Source organism: Eschscholzia californica, unplaced genomic scaffold (assembly GCF_041429995.1).
Source record: "Eschscholzia californica isolate CP2 unplaced genomic scaffold, dmEscCali1.0.p SCAF_2, whole genome shotgun sequence".
Lineage (NCBI taxonomy): Eukaryota > Viridiplantae > Streptophyta > Magnoliopsida > Ranunculales > Papaveraceae > Eschscholzia > Eschscholzia californica.
Genome location: NW_028238309.1, coordinates 50,471,852 through 50,490,557, shown reverse-complemented (window position 1 = coordinate 50,490,557; position 18,706 = coordinate 50,471,852). Strand labels below are relative to the sequence as shown.

The following is an 18,706-nucleotide window of genomic DNA, read 5'->3' as shown; positions in this document are numbered from 1 at the left end:
CCAAGGACTGTCGCTTAAAAAATGGCAAGGTAAATAAAAAGAAAAAGACGAAGCAGCAAGCCTCGTAAGTAAAAGACGAAGAACTCCAAAATTTGTGTGCTATGATGACAGGAGTCCAAGAAGTGACTGAAGAGATGCAAAATATGAGCATTTGTTCTGTCATCTCTGAAGTTATCCTAGTTGCCAGCCGAAATGAATGGTGGGTTGACACTGGGGCTACCCTCCACGTTTATGCAGACGGGAACATGTTCTCTACCTATCAGAAGGTTGAAGATGGCAAATCTCTATTTATGGGAAACTCTTCAACTTCGATGGTTGAGGGCAAAGGGGGGATTATTTTCAAGTTTACCTCTGGAAAGGAGGTAACTCTGAATGAAGTCCTTCATACTCCAGACATAAAGAAGAACTTAGCCTTTGGATCCATGCTTAGCAAGAATGGGTTTAAGATGGTTTTCGAATCTGATAATTTTGTATTGTCTAAACATGGAATGTATGTGGGAAAGGTATATATGAGCGGTGGGTTCTTTAAATTAAATGTAGTAACAATAATGCAACAGAATATCAATAAAATTACTTCTTCTGCTTATATTGTTGATTCATCTTGTATTTGGCATGAACAATTGAGACACGTCAATTTTGACTCTTTAAGATAATTGATGAACATGGGTTTGATTCCTAAATCCGAGATAGACTCTAACTTAAAATGTCAAACATGTGTCGAGTCTAAGTTATCTAAAATTCCATTCAAATCAATAGAAAGGACAACAAAACCATTAGATTTAATTCACACTTATATTTGTGACTTAAAAATGGTTCAAACAAGAGGAGGAAAGAAATACTTCTCTACTTTCATTGACGATAGCACTAGATACTGTTACGTCCACTTACTAAAAAGCAAGGACGAAACAGTGGAAAAATTTGAAGTATACAAAGATGAAGTGGAAACTCAACTAATTAATAAGAAAATAAAAATTTTGAGAAGTGATAGAGGTGGAGAATACGAATCTCCATTTGCTGAAATTTGTGCCAAAAATTACATAATTCATTGAACAACAACACCTTACACACCACAACAAAATGGTATAGCAGAGCGGAAAAACCTTACCTTAAAGGAAATGATGAATGCTCTATTAATAAGTTCTGGTTTACCCCAGAAGTTTTGGGGGGAAGCTATTCTTTTTGCAAATTATTTACTAAACAAAACTTCCCCACAAGAAAACAGGAAATATACCATATAAATCTTAGAAGGGCAGAAAACCTTCTTTTAAATTCATAAAACTGGGGTGTCTGGCCAAGGTTATAGTACCAGTTTGCAAACGGGTTAAGGTTGGACCAAAAACAGCAGAGTGTGCTTTTATTGGCCATGTAATAAACAACAACGCATATAGGTTTTTGCCGTATAAATTTGAAATAATAGATATTCAGGTAAATACTATTTTAGAGTCAAGAGATGCCGAATTCTTTGAATTAATTTTTCCATATAAACCAACAGTGGATGAACAATCCCTAAAGAGACAAACGTGATGAAAATGAAAAAGGCAAGTCTTTGGAAAAGTCTAATAAAGACAAACACCAAGAAGTTGAAGAACCTCGAAGAGGAAAAAGAACACGAGTGTTCTAAAGACTTTGAACCTGATTTTCTTACTTATATGTTAGAAAATGATCCATAGACTTACTCAGAAGCCATGGCTACTTCGGAAGCTACCTTCTGAAAAGAATCCGTGAATAGTGAAATCAAGTCTATTTTAGCTAATCACGTTTGGGAATTAGTGGAATTCTCACCAGGATGCAAACCTCTAGGTTGCAAATGGATTTTCAAATAGAAAATGAAAACGGGTGGCTCGATATATAAGTACAAGGCTAGACTGGTTACAAAGGGAGTTAGACGGCGAGAAGGGTTTGATTATTTCGACAGTTACTCTCCTGCGACTCGAAGTACATCGATTCTGTTAATACTAGCCATAGCCTCTATACATAATCTGGAAATACACCAGATGGATGTAAACACAACCTTCTTGCATGGACATTTAGAGGAAGAAATCTATATGATCCAACCTGAAGGGTTTGTTGTACCCGGTTAAGAAAGAAAAGTATACAAGCTTGTAAAGTGACTCTATGGGCCAAAACAAACTCCTAAGACGTGGCACTTGAAATGCGACAGTACACTAATATCAAGCGGTTTCAAAATAAATGAATGTGAGAAATATGTTTACACTAAGACCACTAACAAAGGATGTGTAATCCTATGTTTATATGTCGATGATATGTTAAAGTATGGCAAATAATTTGGATATCATTAAAGCTGCAAAAAGGATGCTCTCTAAAAATTTCGATAAGAAATGATTTAGGTAAAGCAGAAGTCATTCTTGGGATTAAAATTTTTAGAACTCTGAGTGGGATGACTTTATCTCAATCTCATTACGTTGAGAAAATCCTAGAAAAACTTAGTAAAAATGATTTGAAAATTTTAAGTACACAGACCCAAGTATACATTTAGTAAAAAAAATACTGGTCAAGGAGTAAAACAACTTGAATACTCTAGGATTATCGGAAGTCTAATGTACTTAATGAATTGTACTAGACCGGACGTATCATACTCAGTCAACAATCTAATAGGTATACAAGCAATCCGAGTAATCCACACTTGGCTGTTATAGTACGAGTACTAAGGTATCTAAGAAAGACAAAAGGGTATGAGCTCAACTACACGTTATATCCTGAGGTATTAGAAGGATATTGCGATGCGAATTGGATCTCAGATACAAATGATTACAAATCAACTACTGGATATGTATTCAATAAAAATATAGAGAGAAAAGAAGAAGAATATAAATAGAATCAGTGGCTGGTTTTAGAGAGATAGCATTCTTGGGATATATAGGAGACTTGGGAATCATCTGGTCTTAGTTTTTATTTTTCTACTTGTTAAAATCACAGTGAGAAAGAAAGGGTTTGTGAGAGACCATATTTGGCGGCGCTACAGGGGAATGTAGAAAGAGAGGTCCATCAAGTTTTTTGCGCCGATGCCGGAGAGTGCAGAAATATACCGAATACTTTTCAAGGAATGAGACCCCCATATAGTATTCACATACCTTAAGTTTGAATAATTTGAACTTAAGTTTGAATAATTTTGAGGGTATTCAGATACGTTCTTTCTCAGGCTCCCTCTATAATTTGAGATATCTCGATCTTCACGTAGCTGGTCTTGGTGGAATGATTTCTCCGGAACTTGGAAACTTATCCGATCTTCACTTTTCTGGATATTAGTGATAACCAGCTAGATGTTAGTGATCTTCAATGGCTCTCTCATCTTTCTTCTCTCCAACATCTTGACATGAGTTATTTGAACCTCAGCAAGGTGTCTAATAAGTTGCTACATGTGATTAACATACTCCCATCTTTATTCTTTAGTCAAGTTATGTCTTGCTTTCTGTTATCTAGATTCATCCATCGTAACAACACTTCCACCCATAGACTTTACATTTTTCAATTCTTGATCTTTCTGATAACATGATGAATTCTTCATTACCTGCATGGTTATGTAATTTTACTAGACTTGAATGTTGTGAAAAACGAGCGAGTAGGTGCAGCGGAATATAAGTTTTCCCCTTTGTCTTAGTTATGAGAAAAATATGAAGATTAATGGTAGCAATAAACGAAAAAATGAAAGTAAATAAGACAATAATTTTATCGTGGAAAACCTCCTCAATATGAGAAGTAAAAACCATGTGACAAGTAGTCCACTCCAAATCGAAGACCTGGAAAAAGATATCAGCAATTCGAACTTGACGCTCAATCTTTTAAGGCCGAGGCTGAAGTTTTGGCCTCTGATTTGAGGATCGTTGTTACTGATAGAGACTTTTGGAACCTTTAGGTTGAACAACTGAAATCTAGTTTGGAGCTGCAGATTGAGCAACTGAATTCTCGCATGTCTATTATGTGGAAGCAACTCGAGGCTTATAAAGGGAAAGAGAAAGAGGATGGTCTTCTTGGCCAGACGGAGAAAGATAAGCTATCACTCTAGACCTCTAGACGTAACATCTTTGAGCTGACCAATCTGAATAAAGAGAAGACGCTTGCGAATTTGAGGCGTCAAGATGAATTATATATATATATATATATATATATATATATATATATTTCTCTCTCTCTCTCTCCCTCCCTCTATATCATATTTACCTTCCTTCCTATGTTTTTTTGTTTTAAAGTTTACATTAGGTCGAAGGAGGCCGAAAGTTGAACGATACTTCAACGTGGTTATGCAAAATTTATGTTTTATGTCTCTTTCAAGATTTAGGGGTGAATTTTCTAGGCTCGTGTCGATGCCCTTACTCAAATTCGACTTGATAACACCGAATTCAACTCCAACAAGTAGTTTAGTGTAGTTCAATTTCCTACGTCCATGTTGAACTTGTAAGTCAAATTCGACACGAGCCAAATGAATTGTGTTGTAGAATAACAATTCATCTTAACGGTTTTCGACTCCAGTAGCACAAGAAATCTGGGAAATTTTGAGTCGGTACAGATGAGTTGAATTTTCTTTGGCAAATGCAGTCTTGTTTGATTGAAATTTACACACCAATTCGCTTGAACCAGACCAGATCACCTTTGGTGCTCCACAATTTTTTTCTTCGTACAACCAAAAATAATTCATCAAATGTGTTAGCGGATGTTTCCAGAAATTAGATTATTTTATAGTCCTTTGGCATTTCCTCAACATTTTGAAATTTCCTTCTTCTATGGTGGTTCGGGACAAGGAGATTTCAGTGAGGAGAAGATAAGTACTTAAGGATTTGAGTTTTAGGGGGATTTAGGGTTAAGAAAGAGAAAACTAACTAATGTGGGTGATAAAAACTCTCAATTTTAGTTGTTTGATGAGACATGAAAATGTCCCATCTGGATCACTTAACTTGGGCTAGTTAGTCCATTTTGAACCGTTACTCTGATGAATTACTTGTTTCTCTTGTCCACGTGTCTTCTACGGAATTTGGCGCAAAAAATAGATAAAAACGGAAGAAAGACACACAAAATGACATTTTGGTCATTTGGAGACTCTGGTCAGAATCCAATGTTGATATTCGGATGAGAAGAAGAGCCCAAGACAAACCCAACGGCGAAAGCAGAAGTCAAATCGGAGGTCTGATGAGAAAATTATAGCAGGTCAAAGTTTTGGTAAAAATCAGGTCAACTTAGGGCTTTCACTGACACGTGGCGTCCGATGCGATAGAAAAGTTTTCGGTACTCTGGCGGTCCCAAGCGGGTGCTATCGGAAACTATTCAAGATTCTGATTCCATGTGATGCGATGCAGGATAAAAAGTAAAATGGGAAGATCAGAGATCTACACGCTGGTCAGCTTCCATCCGACAGTCATGTTTATGGAGACGCACTTTCAATGAGCTAATGAAGAACATGATTTACAGCAAGATTGAGAGAGATGATTCCGTTCATAGCTGGAGATTGAGAAACAAAGATATTTGAAACATTAGAAACATTGAAGATTTGATTCAGAAGATTATCAAGAAAGCGGGATTGAGGAAGAACCAGTGGTTCTAATTATACTGTTGCTCTCTTTATATAAATGGGAGAGAAAACTGAGAAGAAATCATAACATCTTTTCTTTTGACTGAAACAGGGGGGAACTCGGTTGGGAGTGAAACAGAAAGCTTTGTTCTTCTTCTCATGGGCTTAAGGGATATATTTTAGAAAGAGAGAAGAAGAACAGGGATAAAAACAGAGCCACCATTATCTTCTTCTTCATTCTTTGTATGGCATTATAATTTCAGAGAGAGAAAGAGGAGGCCGTGTACTTTCATATTTACTTGTATCATCAATTTATCATCTTTACTGAAAGTTTTCTTAATTTATTTCTTATCTTTGTGAGAGAGAAAGGGAGTGAATAGAGAGTGGTTCTAGAGAGTGAGAGAAAGAAGAAGAAAGAATTGTGCATTGTCTTTAACAAAGAGCTTTCTCATGTTCTTTTCTTCATCATTTTAGGATCGTTATCAACATATTTTCTCTGTTAGAGGGAAAAGAGAGTTAATAGCGAGGGATAACAAAAACAGAGTAGAAAGAAGGAGAGAGAACAAAGAGCTCAAATGCCAGGATCATTCTTCTTTTGGTGATTTCTTTTGTTACTTTTCTTTTGAACATAATTCTTTGTGATGAATTTGATATGTAGATAAGTCTCTTTCTAGAGTTTTACGATGAAACTCATTTTTGAGCTTTCAGAGACACATTCTTATTTGATTAATTCTCTTGATTAAGCTTGAAAGTTTAAGATTGTTTTAATTAGTTAAATCGATTTTCCTTTCATTTTCTATGCTTTTGAATTTGAATATTTGATGCATCATTCTTAGGTAAAATTCTTTGATGGTGTATTTATAACTTGATAGATAATAGTTTAGATATCTATTTTTCAAACGAAACAATTACATTGTTATGGTTTATCGGTTTTAAACGAAAATATCCCCTGAAATTAAGATAGTTCATTATCTGAACTTCGGAGTTATAAAAAAAAGAATCGATTAGCTAATTATTTGTTCTAAAGGTGATTTTATGTGGTGGATTCCTAAACCTTATACTTCTCCATTCTAATTTGGTTCGATTTAATTTCCGTGTAGTTATAATTATCATTCTCATCAACTAAAAACCAAAATTCTTATTTGCTAGTTCTAGGTTAGAATATATTTTAATTAGTCCCTGTGGATTGGCCCGGTCTTACCGGAATTATTACTTGACGTCCGTATATTTGCGGGTGGAGACTTTTTAGGGTAACCTTTTAGGCCCATCATTGTTATATCTATTGGTCTATGACAATAACCTAATGGTATACTAATTTGCCTCTTGACTAGCAGTGACATCTCTCCATAAAGAGGACACAACCTCAATCCACATACCCATCAATTCTCCAACTTCTCCACTATTTGCTATGGTAGATGTGCAATACTCTGAAATCCAATAAATTATTGATTGAATTCCTAAGGGTGGTCTTCATTACTCATATGTAAAAAAATATGTGATTTTATGGTATAAATACAGTTTAGATCTTCTCTAGGTCTTTGTAATGGCCTTTAAGGGTCTTGGTAGCCTTTTAAATGTCCAAGTATCTGTAATTATGGCAGTAATAGTGTTCTCTCAAATCATCATGATGTTATTTACTTGTATCCGCATGATGTAATCAAAGTCATGTAAGATGTTTAGATTTTACTCTATCATTAATAAAATAAATATTTCTATCTAAAAAAAAAAAAATTTGTCACCGTCATAACTTGCAATGTCACAACTTTGGTAACTGTCGTACTCTTGAAGGCCATACAAACTTTGTCACAGTTATCAAAGTCATGTAAGATGTTTAGATATTTAACTATACATGTCCAAGAATGATGTATCAATATTTAATTTTAATATACGTGTCCAAAAAAGAAACTTAATATTTTATATTTCTCTCGAAGAATTCAATATTCCACTCAATATTACAAAGAAAACTACGGATCTAAAAAACGACTCTTATAGTCTTGTGTGTATAAGTTTATTTTAGATAAGATTAGAATCAGTAAAATTGATGAGTGGAAACAATTGGGTGGATATATTTAAGTACTAATTGTTGATCGAAATAGATTAGATGTTATTTATTGGAGGCAATTATCATCTGCTCTAATTAAACAAACTGAACTGAAGATTTTTCATTAAAATCATAAAAAAAAAAATGGCTACCAAAATCTTCGAAGTTTTCAGCAGGAGTTTGATACAGAGTATGAAACGACTTCTTCAATCAGACAAATTAAAAACCATTAATCTTATCAACTATCTTGCTCTTCAAGTTCGACATATAATCATCACCATTTCATGAGACAGGTTGAAAACCTTAATCCAACAAAATAATATCACGAGATGCATCTTTCTCTAATATGACAAAGCATTTTTGTTTCATTAATCAAGCAAAAGACTCATTCACTCAAAAGAATTAGACTGTAGATCAAGTGTACATCCAGAAATAATGTTTCCAAAAAAGATGAAGACGGCCAGTGTCAATTCTGAAATTCATCAGGATAACAACTAAGCTACATAATTGGTTGATCATAGTTAATGTTTACTATATTATTAGTAGTTCTAGTTATAATGATTCGAACAAAACAAAAGGAGTTGGAGGGAGATGGATGAACTTGCCAGCATACTACATCACATTTTTTTCATAAACCTTCCATATTGTTTTGTTATCAACTCAACAGAGGTGGCCCTGAGCCAAAGCGAACAAAGCGTCGCTTCGGGCCAACGACTTTTAGGGGCCACCGAGACATTAATTTCTGTAAGAAATATATAAGAAGTCCAATTCTCTAAGAAAATTATAAGGGTCTCATTTAAAAAATATTACTAAGTAAAAAGGGCCACCAAATTTGATGATCTTTAAATGAACGATGGGCCCAACAATTTGTTTGATTTATGGGAAAGTAGAGTAGATAGTGTTGATTCAAAAACCAGTGGAGACAAGTGATAATTACGAGAAGCTTAATCCATTTAAAAAATGTGAAGTAAAAAAGGGCCACCAAGACATTAGGTTTCAAGCTCCACAATTACGAGAAGCTTTGGAAGAATTGGTGGAGACAAGTGATGATTCAAAAACAGTTTATGGTGCCGAAAATATATTAAAACAACACTTTGAAAATTTTGAATATCTTTTGAGCACGGTTATTTGCCATAATATATTGTTTGAGGTAAACTCTGTTAGCAAAACACTTCAAACTGAAGATGTAGATATTGATGTTGCATTAGAGAAATTGAATGGACTCATTCGTTATCTTGAAGATTATAGAGAAGTGAGATTTGAAGAAGGCATGGTTGAAGCTAAAGAGATTGCCATTAAAATGGAAGTTGAAACAACATTTTGAAAAAAACATATTATTCCAAGAAAGAAACAGTTTGACGAGAATGCGTGTGAAGATCCATCAATGTCACCTGAAGAAGCATTTAGAGTTAATTATTACATATGCATATTAGATCAAACTCTTTCTTCATTTACGAGCAGATTCGAGCAAACTAGAAATACAAAGAAATATTTAGTTTTCTGTTTGAGTTAAAAAAGTCAAACTCACAAGATGATGGTGATTTGAGATATTCATGTGTTCGCCTTGAAAGGTTGTTAACCGAACACATGGATTTCTTATACAATTATGTTAACCATACCAGTTATTGTTGCCTCTGCAGAAAGAAGTTTTTCTAAGTTGAAGTTGATTAAGTCTTATATTCGACCTACTATGTCAGAAGAAAGGTTAAACGAGTTAGCTATATTATCTATTGAGAAGGATATGGTTGACCTCTTGATTATTCGTCGATTATTAGCGACTTTGCATCGAAAAATTTAAGAAGATTTCAGTGATTGTAATTATCAAAAAAATTATTTTGTTGTATAAATATGATGAAAATATTTTGCGGTACTTATTGTTTCCATGTAAATATATTTATACGTTTTACAATTTGATAGAAAGAGCCACATTTTCAGACTTCGCTTCGGGCCACCGGAAAGTCAGGGCCGCCCCTGCAACTCAACCCTTTTAAGTTGTTTGAGGGGCAATTACACTCGCCTCAAATTGAGTGTTGGGTTTAAATGAATAGCTTAAAATTTAGTATGTACTGACTTTATTTATCTCACCACTGTTGGACGACCCATGGTTCTTCAAGGTGCATCTTGCACGTGTAGCGTCCCTTCAAACACGCTCTTCTTCACTTTTGTTATCGAATCTCTATTAAGTTAATGCAAGGAAGAAAATCAAACCACAAAAAAACACAAATTACAATAACTTAGGAGATAATTCATCAACTCAAATATTAACTTAGCTCCACACGTCAACTGGTTGTGCAGAAAATTCATCAGTAGTCTTTGAAAAGTCTCATTCAAACTAAGTCAATTTGCATCCAAAACAACCGTTCACCTCTGCCATTTTTGACAAAAGAACCGTTGGCATGTATGTGCTCTTATATTGCCCTAGCACTCAGTCCAAATTTGAAGGTAGATTGTTCAACAAATGTTGTTTTTTAGAAGCGAATAAACTATATTGCATAAGTTCAACCTCTTTATGTTTATCTTTAAGATCTGGATTACTTACATCTTTAACTTCATTGTATAGAAAAGTTCAACCTCTTTATTGTATGGAAATTTTTGTTCATAATCATGTACAACTCTCATTATTTTGTTGAATTCTTTTTATGTTTTTTTTTTAACTTTAATTAGTAATGCTATTCTGCTTTTTGTTTAAATTGTTACAACGTTGTGTTTATTTAGATTTTCATTTTCGAGCAAACTGTAAGTAGCTTAAGCCATGGGTTCTCATTTTCTTGAAGAAAAAAACTTTAAAGCTACTTATTATACATATATAATTTCTTTTCTTTTCTAAATTTTAGATCGAAACTGAAACCAATTTTGTCACAATAATAATATTCATATCAGAATCACGGACTATACCTTAGTATTTTTTTTATAAAGATCCAATTGTAAAGTTATCTTTTATCTCGCTACGTTGGTATAGGGACACTGGTCTAGTTTATCGAGATATGAACTTATAGCGACATACGTGTTTTTAGTAACTAGACACATTTTTCTTATCTCGCCACCTGTTGGAGGACCCATGGTTGTTCACCAAGCATATTGCAAATTTACACGTATAGTGCCCCTTCAAACACGCTCTTCATCACTAGTGTTATGTACTATTTAGTCTGTACTCTCTTTTAAGATAGTGCAGGGAAGAAAATCAAACCACAAAAAAAGATATTAGTTGGTACTGTACAAAGTTATCCGTGGTCGAAAGGACTCATTCAAACTAAGTCAATTTGCATCCAAATAATTTAATCTGTTTGGCCTGATTCATAACTTTACAATAAATATCAGTAGAAGTCTTGGTGACTAGCTAGCATGGAAATTTCTATATAAAGAAGAAGACACAAGTTAAAATCTTAAAACGTTTATTGCGAATAGTCTATAAGACTTCAATAAACAACTAAAAGAATAAGAATGAGAAAATAATGAGTTCAATAGAACCCATTGAAAGGATTGAATAACAAAATTTAACGGGCCAGAAAATTCTACAGATTTTAAAGAGTCTCCAATCAATCGTGTACTCTCAGAATACTTGTAGGTCTCAATCAGATAGGTGGACTACTGAAATATTTTGAAAAATTTTGTATCTGGAAGACTCATTCACTGAAAAGAATTAGAATCTAGCTAAATGTACACACACCTAGAAGTAAATTTTCAAAAATAAATAAATTTTAGAGGCAGAGGGATAACTTGCAAGCATGTGCAATTTTATACTTAACATACTACATCACATTTTTTCATAACAAGTTAAAACTTCCACATTTTTTTTATCAAGTTAACTCTTTAAAGCTGTTCGAGCGCTTTGAACAAAAAAAAAGTTGACATTTCTACATAAAGAAGACACGACAACAAATATCGCAAACGAAAGAAAACACAACTAATATCGGTTAGTCTTTATGACTAGCATTGACATTTCCACATAAAGAAGACATAAGAAATCCTATCAGACAGAAAGAAAAAACTTCCATCATTGTCATACCTTACAATGTCATAGTTTCGGTCACAATCATACCCCGTAAGGGACGTACGAATTACCCTATATTTCATTATTTATATCCTTAATACCCCAAGTCCAATAAATCATATATTCCTGCTCTGTTGTGAATCGAGCTTGGAATCTTTGGGATTTTGGAGTAAATGTGATATACACTGAAGTAGCAGTTGTTGACAAACCAAACCCATTGAGAGGGCCGATGAATAATCAAACTTAACAAGGTAGAAAAGTCTGAAGACTTGAGAAAAGTCTCGGACAAGTTTTATTGTCCCAATCTTTGGAAGTTTCAGTGGACATGTACTTATTTATTATTCTCTTTGTGGCCATAACATCTTAAGATCTTACGGCCCACGACGAATTGAATGGTTGTACAGAAAGCCGAGTCTTGAGACTGATCACCGATAGAAGGTCTTTAGGTTTTGTGTGTTTGTATATATATATATTGACAATTCCGTTTAAAAATAGAGTTAATTTCTAGTTTTGATTTCAGTACTTAATAATGGAGTCGAGATCTATTTCTCTAATGATCTTTCTTGCAGCATTTTGCTTACTCAGACCAGATTACAACAAGTTCAGTTTTGGTTTTGTTTGTAAGGAAAGGGAGAGACAAGCTTTGTTGGCCTTCGGAGCAGATTTAAAACATCTAAATACTTCATATTATGATGAAAATGATGAAAGTTTTTATTATGCGGAGAATATATTATCTACTTGGGATGGTAAAGAATGTTGCAATTGGACAGGAGTGTTTTGCGATGCGAGAACGGGAAATGTTGTTGAACTTCATCTTCAAAAATTATCACTAGGTGGTAACTTAAATCCTTCTCTGCTTGAACTAAAATATTTAAGTCATTTGAACTTAAGCTTTAATAATTTTGAGGGTAGTCAGTTACCTTCTTTCTTGGGGTCTCTCCATAATTTGAGGTATCTCAATCTACGAGGAACAAATTTTGGAGGAATTATTCCTCCGGAACTTGGAAACTTATCCAATCTTCATTTTCTTGATATTAGTAGAATCCACGTAACTGTTAGTGATCTTCAATGGCTCTCTCATCTTTCTTCTCTCCAACATCTTCACATGAGTTCTTTGAACCTCAGCAGGGTAAGTGACAAATGGATACATGTGATTAACATGCTCCCATCTTTAGTCGAGTTACGTCTTGCTTACTGTCATCTAGATTCATCCATAGTACCAACTCTTCCACTCATAAACTTTACATCTCTTTCAATTCTCGATCTTTCTGATAACAATTTTAATTCTTCTTTACCTGCATGGTTATATAATCTTACTAGACTTGAAGAACTTGATCTAAGTTGGAATTATTTCCACGGACCGATTTCAGAAGATATTGGTTATTTGACTTCAATCAAGAACATCGATTTAAGATTTAATCAAGAGCTTGAAGGGGAGATACCAAATACCTTGGGAAATCTATGCAACCTGCAGGTATTACTCTTGGATTCAAATAAACTTCATGGAGATATATCTGGATTTTTAGTAAATTCATCTAGATGTATAACCAGTAGTTTGAAATGGTTGGGTTTATCAGCTAACAAACTTTCTGGCCCTTTGCCTGAGCAATTAGGGAAATTACAGAATCTCGAAAAACTCTATCTCTACAGTAACTCATTTTCTGGTTCAATTCCCTCGTCGTTAGGAAGATTATCATTATTAAGGGGTTTATTCCTTGGTGGAAATGAATTGAATGGACCATTGCCGGAAACAATATGGCATCTCTCAAATTTAGAAACATTAATGGTCTATGATATTAAATTACAGGGCGTTGTAACTGAAGCTAACTTCGCCAATCTCCGAAGACTAAAACTGTTGTATATTGATTCAGTTGATTTGAAGTTGAGATCTGCTTGGAAACCTCCTTTTCAACTCGTATGGTTATCATTTAGAAATTGTCACATAGGATCTGGATTTCCCCAATGGTTAAAAACACAAACAAAATTAACCCATATTGATTTATCCAACACAAGAATTTCAGGTACAGTTCCTACTTGGTTTTGGAACATGTCTTCTCAAATGTATCACTTGAATCTAGGCCACAATAGTCTCACTGGAGAATTACCAAAGTTACTGAAATTTAGTTCTACTTTTACAGAAGTTAACTTGACTTCGAACTATTTTAACGGCCCACTACCTAGTGTATCTAATGTTTCACTACTAGATCTTTCTCACAACTTCTTATCCGGTCCTATTTCCTCTTTCCAATGTCATCCAGAGTTTGGCGAAATGTGTACATTACAATATCTTGATCTCTCAAACAATGCCCTGTTTGGAGAGATTCCAGAACGTTGGTTTAACTCATCCGATCTGTCATTGCTAAACTTGGAAAGTAATAAGTTAACCGGAAAAATTCCAAGCTCTATTGGTTCTTTACTTCAATTACAATCCTTGCATTTGGGTAATAACTCTTTATCCGGTGAACTACCTCAGTTATTGCGAAACTGTACCAAGTTAATAGCGATTGATCTTGGTGAAAATAAATTCAGTGGAAGCATATCAACATGGCTGGGAGCTGACTTTGCAGGGCTTATACTTCTTAGGTTGCGTCTAAATAAGTTCAGTGGTGGTATTCCAGAAGCACTTTGTAGCCTTACTTCACTACGAATACTGGATATTGCCTATAATAGCTTTTCAGGATCAATTCCAAGTTGTTTCAGCAATTTAAGTGCCATGGCTTTGAAGCAAGAACTAAGCATCTACCTTGATCCTTCATCAAAAATAAGAAAAAGCATCTACCTTCATGCCACTTCGCTGGTGACAAATGGAAGACAATATGAGTATAGAAACCCGCTTATACTATCACTTCTTACAACCATGGATCTTTCTAGAAACAACTTATCCGGGCAGATTCCTCAAGATCTAACGACACTTCATGAGTTACGATTTTTGAACTTATCTGAAAATCAGCTTACAGGAAAGATCCCAGATGAAATAGGCAAGATGAGAACACTAGAATCTCTTGATTTGTCAAGCAACAAACTTTCAGGTGTAATTCCTCAAAGCATTATAGAGTTGTATTCTATGAATCACTTGAACTTGTCATACAATAACTTGTCAGGTGAAATTCCTTCGGGTAACCAATTGCAAAGCTTTACGGAACTGAGTTATCTTGGCAACCCTGAACTCTGTGGTTTTCCAGTCAATAACTGCCATGGAAATGAACACACTCAACCGTCCGGAAGTCGTGAAGGAAAACAAGATGATGAGGATGATTGGCTTGAGATGAAGTGGTTTTATATTAGTGCTATATTGGGATTTGTAACAGGTTTTTGGGGTTTATGTGGGGTGTTATTGTGGAAGCAATCTTGGAGACATGCTTATTTTGGGTTCATTACTTCTATGACACAAAAGCTCTTTAAGTTTTGCACATGGTAGTTTGGAAATATGTATCGATATGGTAAGAATATTTAAAATAACACACCAATCTCAATTACAATGAAACTTTGGTTCTTAAGGTTGTGATGGTTTTGTTTCTTCTTTTTTGTGTAATCTCATTAGTTCTGGTCTGATGACTTGTTTTAACCTTTGTTACACTAATCAAGACAAAATCTGATTCTACCCTACATTGTTTGATTCTTCAAAAATGGAATTTTCTTGCCAAAACATGTTGATGTGTATGCCAAAACATGTTGATATGTATAATAAACCGTCCTCTATCTCACAAAAAAAAAAAAAAAACCGTCCTCTTCAAATCTTGCATTTCTTTTGTATCGTGATGGTAATGAAACAATCTAGGGTAGAATCAGATTTCAAGACATTTGGTTCATGGACAAAATGTCCTGGAGACATTTCAACACATTGAATCCATGGACAAAATGTGTAGTCCACTAATAATAATAATAATAATAATAATAATAATAATAATAATAATAATAATAATAATAATAATAATAATAATAATAATATGTTGAAATGTCCCCATATGAAATAATCTATTTGTACTCATATTTCAATAATATATTTTTCGACTTTTGTGGACATTTGTGGATATCTGAGGACATTGATGGCAATTGGTAGACATTTATTATTCTAATGTTTTCATTATTATCTAATCATATAAATCAATATATTTGTACTATTACTTTGAAAATAAATTTTTCGACTTTCGTAGACATCCGTAAATATCTGTGGACATTGATGGCAGTTGGTAGACATTTATTATTTTAATGTAATCATTATTGTCTAATCATATGAAATAAAATATTTGCACTACTACTTTAAAAATATATTTTTCGACTTTCGTAGACATCCGTGAATATCTGTGGACATTGATAGATATTTAGTCGATATTTATTATTTTAATATTATTACTGTCTTACCATATGAAAAAAAAAAAACTTAATTAATATTTTCAAATATATATTTTTCAACTTTCGTAGACATCCATAGATATCTGTGGACATTGATGGACAATTGGTAAATATTTATTATTTAATATAGTTAATATAATAATATAATATAATATAATATATTTTAATATAATATAATATAATATAATATAATATAATATAATATATTTTAATATAATAGTACTAATAATAATAATAATAATAATAATAATAATAATACAATAATATAGTAACATAATAATAAGATAATATTATTATAATATGATTTGATAATAATTATTATTTTTGTTATCTTCCTTACTCAAATGTCCCCAAGTGTCCATAAAGAGACATTTCTCTCCAAAAGCTCTCCAAATTTACACTAAAATGTCTCCAAAACCAATTTGTCTTGAAATGTCCCTATTTTCGTGTCCCAAACGAATAACACAGACATTTGGTGACATTTGAAATGTCCCCAACCAATAACACGGACATTTGGAGACATTTGAAATGTCTCAAACCAATAAGTCAGACATTTGGAGACATTTAAAATGTCACCAACCAATAACACGGACATTGGGGGACATTTTCATATCTCCCAATGTCCCCAACCACTACAACCCCCCTAAGGGTGAGCTTTAGAGGGAGGGGGTAGTGGTTGGGGTCATTGGGAGACATGAAAATGTCCCCCAATGTCCGTGTTATTGGTTGGTGACATTTGAAATGTCTCCAAATGTCTGACTTATTGGTTGGAGACATTTCAAATGTCCCCAAATGTCCGTGTTATTGATTGGGGACATTTCAAATGTCACCATATGTCTGTGTTATTCGTTTGGGACACGAAAATAGGGACATTGAGGGACATTTTCATGTGTGTGGGAGAAAGAAAAAAAAATTGATTATGAATTTTGTTTGTTTGTGTGTGGGAGAGGGAGGGAGAGAGAGAGAGAGGTCCATGGTTGTAACAAGTAAAAGAGTGTTACTATTACTCATGTTGTCTTCCATTTGTCTCCAGCGAAGCAGTTTCGTTATAGGTTTCATGAATGGAGATGCTAAAATAGTCCATCAGATTTTTGCTTCGAAGTCGTGGCACATAAATTGCTAAAAAAACATCTTAGAATTGATCCTAGTAAGCTGCTATGAGCGATATCCATTATTTGTAGTGAAATAATACTACAAAGTGCTTCTGGAATACCACAATTGAACTGAGGTAGTTCACTCGATACGAAATTATTACCCAAATGCAAGGTATCCAGATATATATTGAAGATCCAATAGAGCTTGAAATTTTTCATGTTAACTTATTGCTTGATGGAATCTGACCCAAAAACGCAAAGGACGTTTTTTTGCATATTTGAGTGGGGTCCACTCATCTCAATAGCTCGGAATAGGTACCGTTGCGTTCGTGTCGTTGAGAACTTGAATTTCGACTAAAGATTTGCATCAAACAGATTACATATGAATAAGATATTAATATTTGAAGTCGGAGTTATAACATGGGAGCTGGGAGCTAATTATAGTTAGTCCCACATCTAGTACTAAAACAAAATCGTTTAGAGGCGCACGCACTTTGCACTGTGTATCGTCGCTAGAAGCCTAGGAGCCTTTTTCTTTTTAGGTACATTAGATGTAATCCAGCAGGCGAGATCTTTTCTGGTAGTGATCACACAGATCACCATCTAACGGACCAGGACAGTCTTGTTGACTGGTCGAAGTCAGTTAGACTCACCAATCATTATGACTGTTGACCCAACATCCATGGTGACTGTTCTTAGTCTATAAAAACCATAACTCAGACTGAAAATAAATCACTTCGAAGTAAAACATATCCAGAGAAGGAATTAAGTAAAAGTTCGTATTGCTTGCAAGAGTTCGCCCAATTTCGGATCAGAAAGGTAAAACAGCTGTATCCTGTGAGGCAAATCGCACTATTGGTTCAAAATACTGTGCGACTATTGTCTTAAGGAAAGAGTGACCAACTCGCCTCTGTCCTTCATTAATTTTTATCATCTGTTAATTTAATTTGTTAGATAAGTTTATCATTGTTCTGAAATTCAGAACAATACGAGTTATAGTCAGAACTCTGACTTTTTATGATCAGTATACCGATAATAACGATCTTAAGACAATATTTCCTGAGTTTAGGTTACTGATTTGTGTGTATTTTATGTGATAAGAAAGTAATGGCCTCAAACAATGATTTCATCAGTGTCACTGCTTCTGGTCCATCCACCCACGGAGAGAAACAAGAAAAATTCAAGGGGAATGATTTCAAACGTTGGCACCAAAAGATGTTGTTTTATTTAACAACATTAGGACATGTCAAATATATAACAAACCCGAAACCAGTTCTAAACGAGAACGGAGATGTTCAACGTGTGTCTCCAATAGATGCATGGAAGCACAATGACTATCTTTGTAAGAATCATATTCTGAATGGTTTAGATGATAGTCTATACAATGTGTATTGTGTTTTTGAGACATCAACCACGGTACTAATATCAATATTTGGGAGGACTTCTGGATCCCCAATCACAAACCGCCTACCCCAAACCTTAACAACTGTCCTTTTCATACGGTGAACCAACTGATAACAGATAACAAGTGGGATGAAAGCTTGCTACAGCTCTATTTCAATGACGATACTCGTAAAGCCATCCTTAGTATCAACCTGCACTTTGGGGCAGAGGATACTATGATATGGCCTCTCACCAACTCTGGCAATTTCACGGTTAAATCCATGTACAATTTTCTGAGTAACGAAAATGGAGAAAATGACACG

At 34.2% G+C, this 18,706-nt stretch overlaps 1 protein-coding gene across 1 annotated transcript; it reads left to right on the top strand.

Moving 5' to 3' along the window:
- Positions 1 to 12,082: 12,082 nt before the first annotated feature.
- On the top strand, positions 12,083 to 14,971 carry LOC147558736 (receptor-like protein EIX2). Its single transcript, XM_086659096.1, has one exon. It carries the CDS (start codon positions 12,083 to 12,085, stop codon positions 14,969 to 14,971), a length of 2,889 nt encoding a protein of 962 aa, XP_086515222.1.
- Positions 14,972 to 18,706: the final 3,735 nt, after the last annotated feature.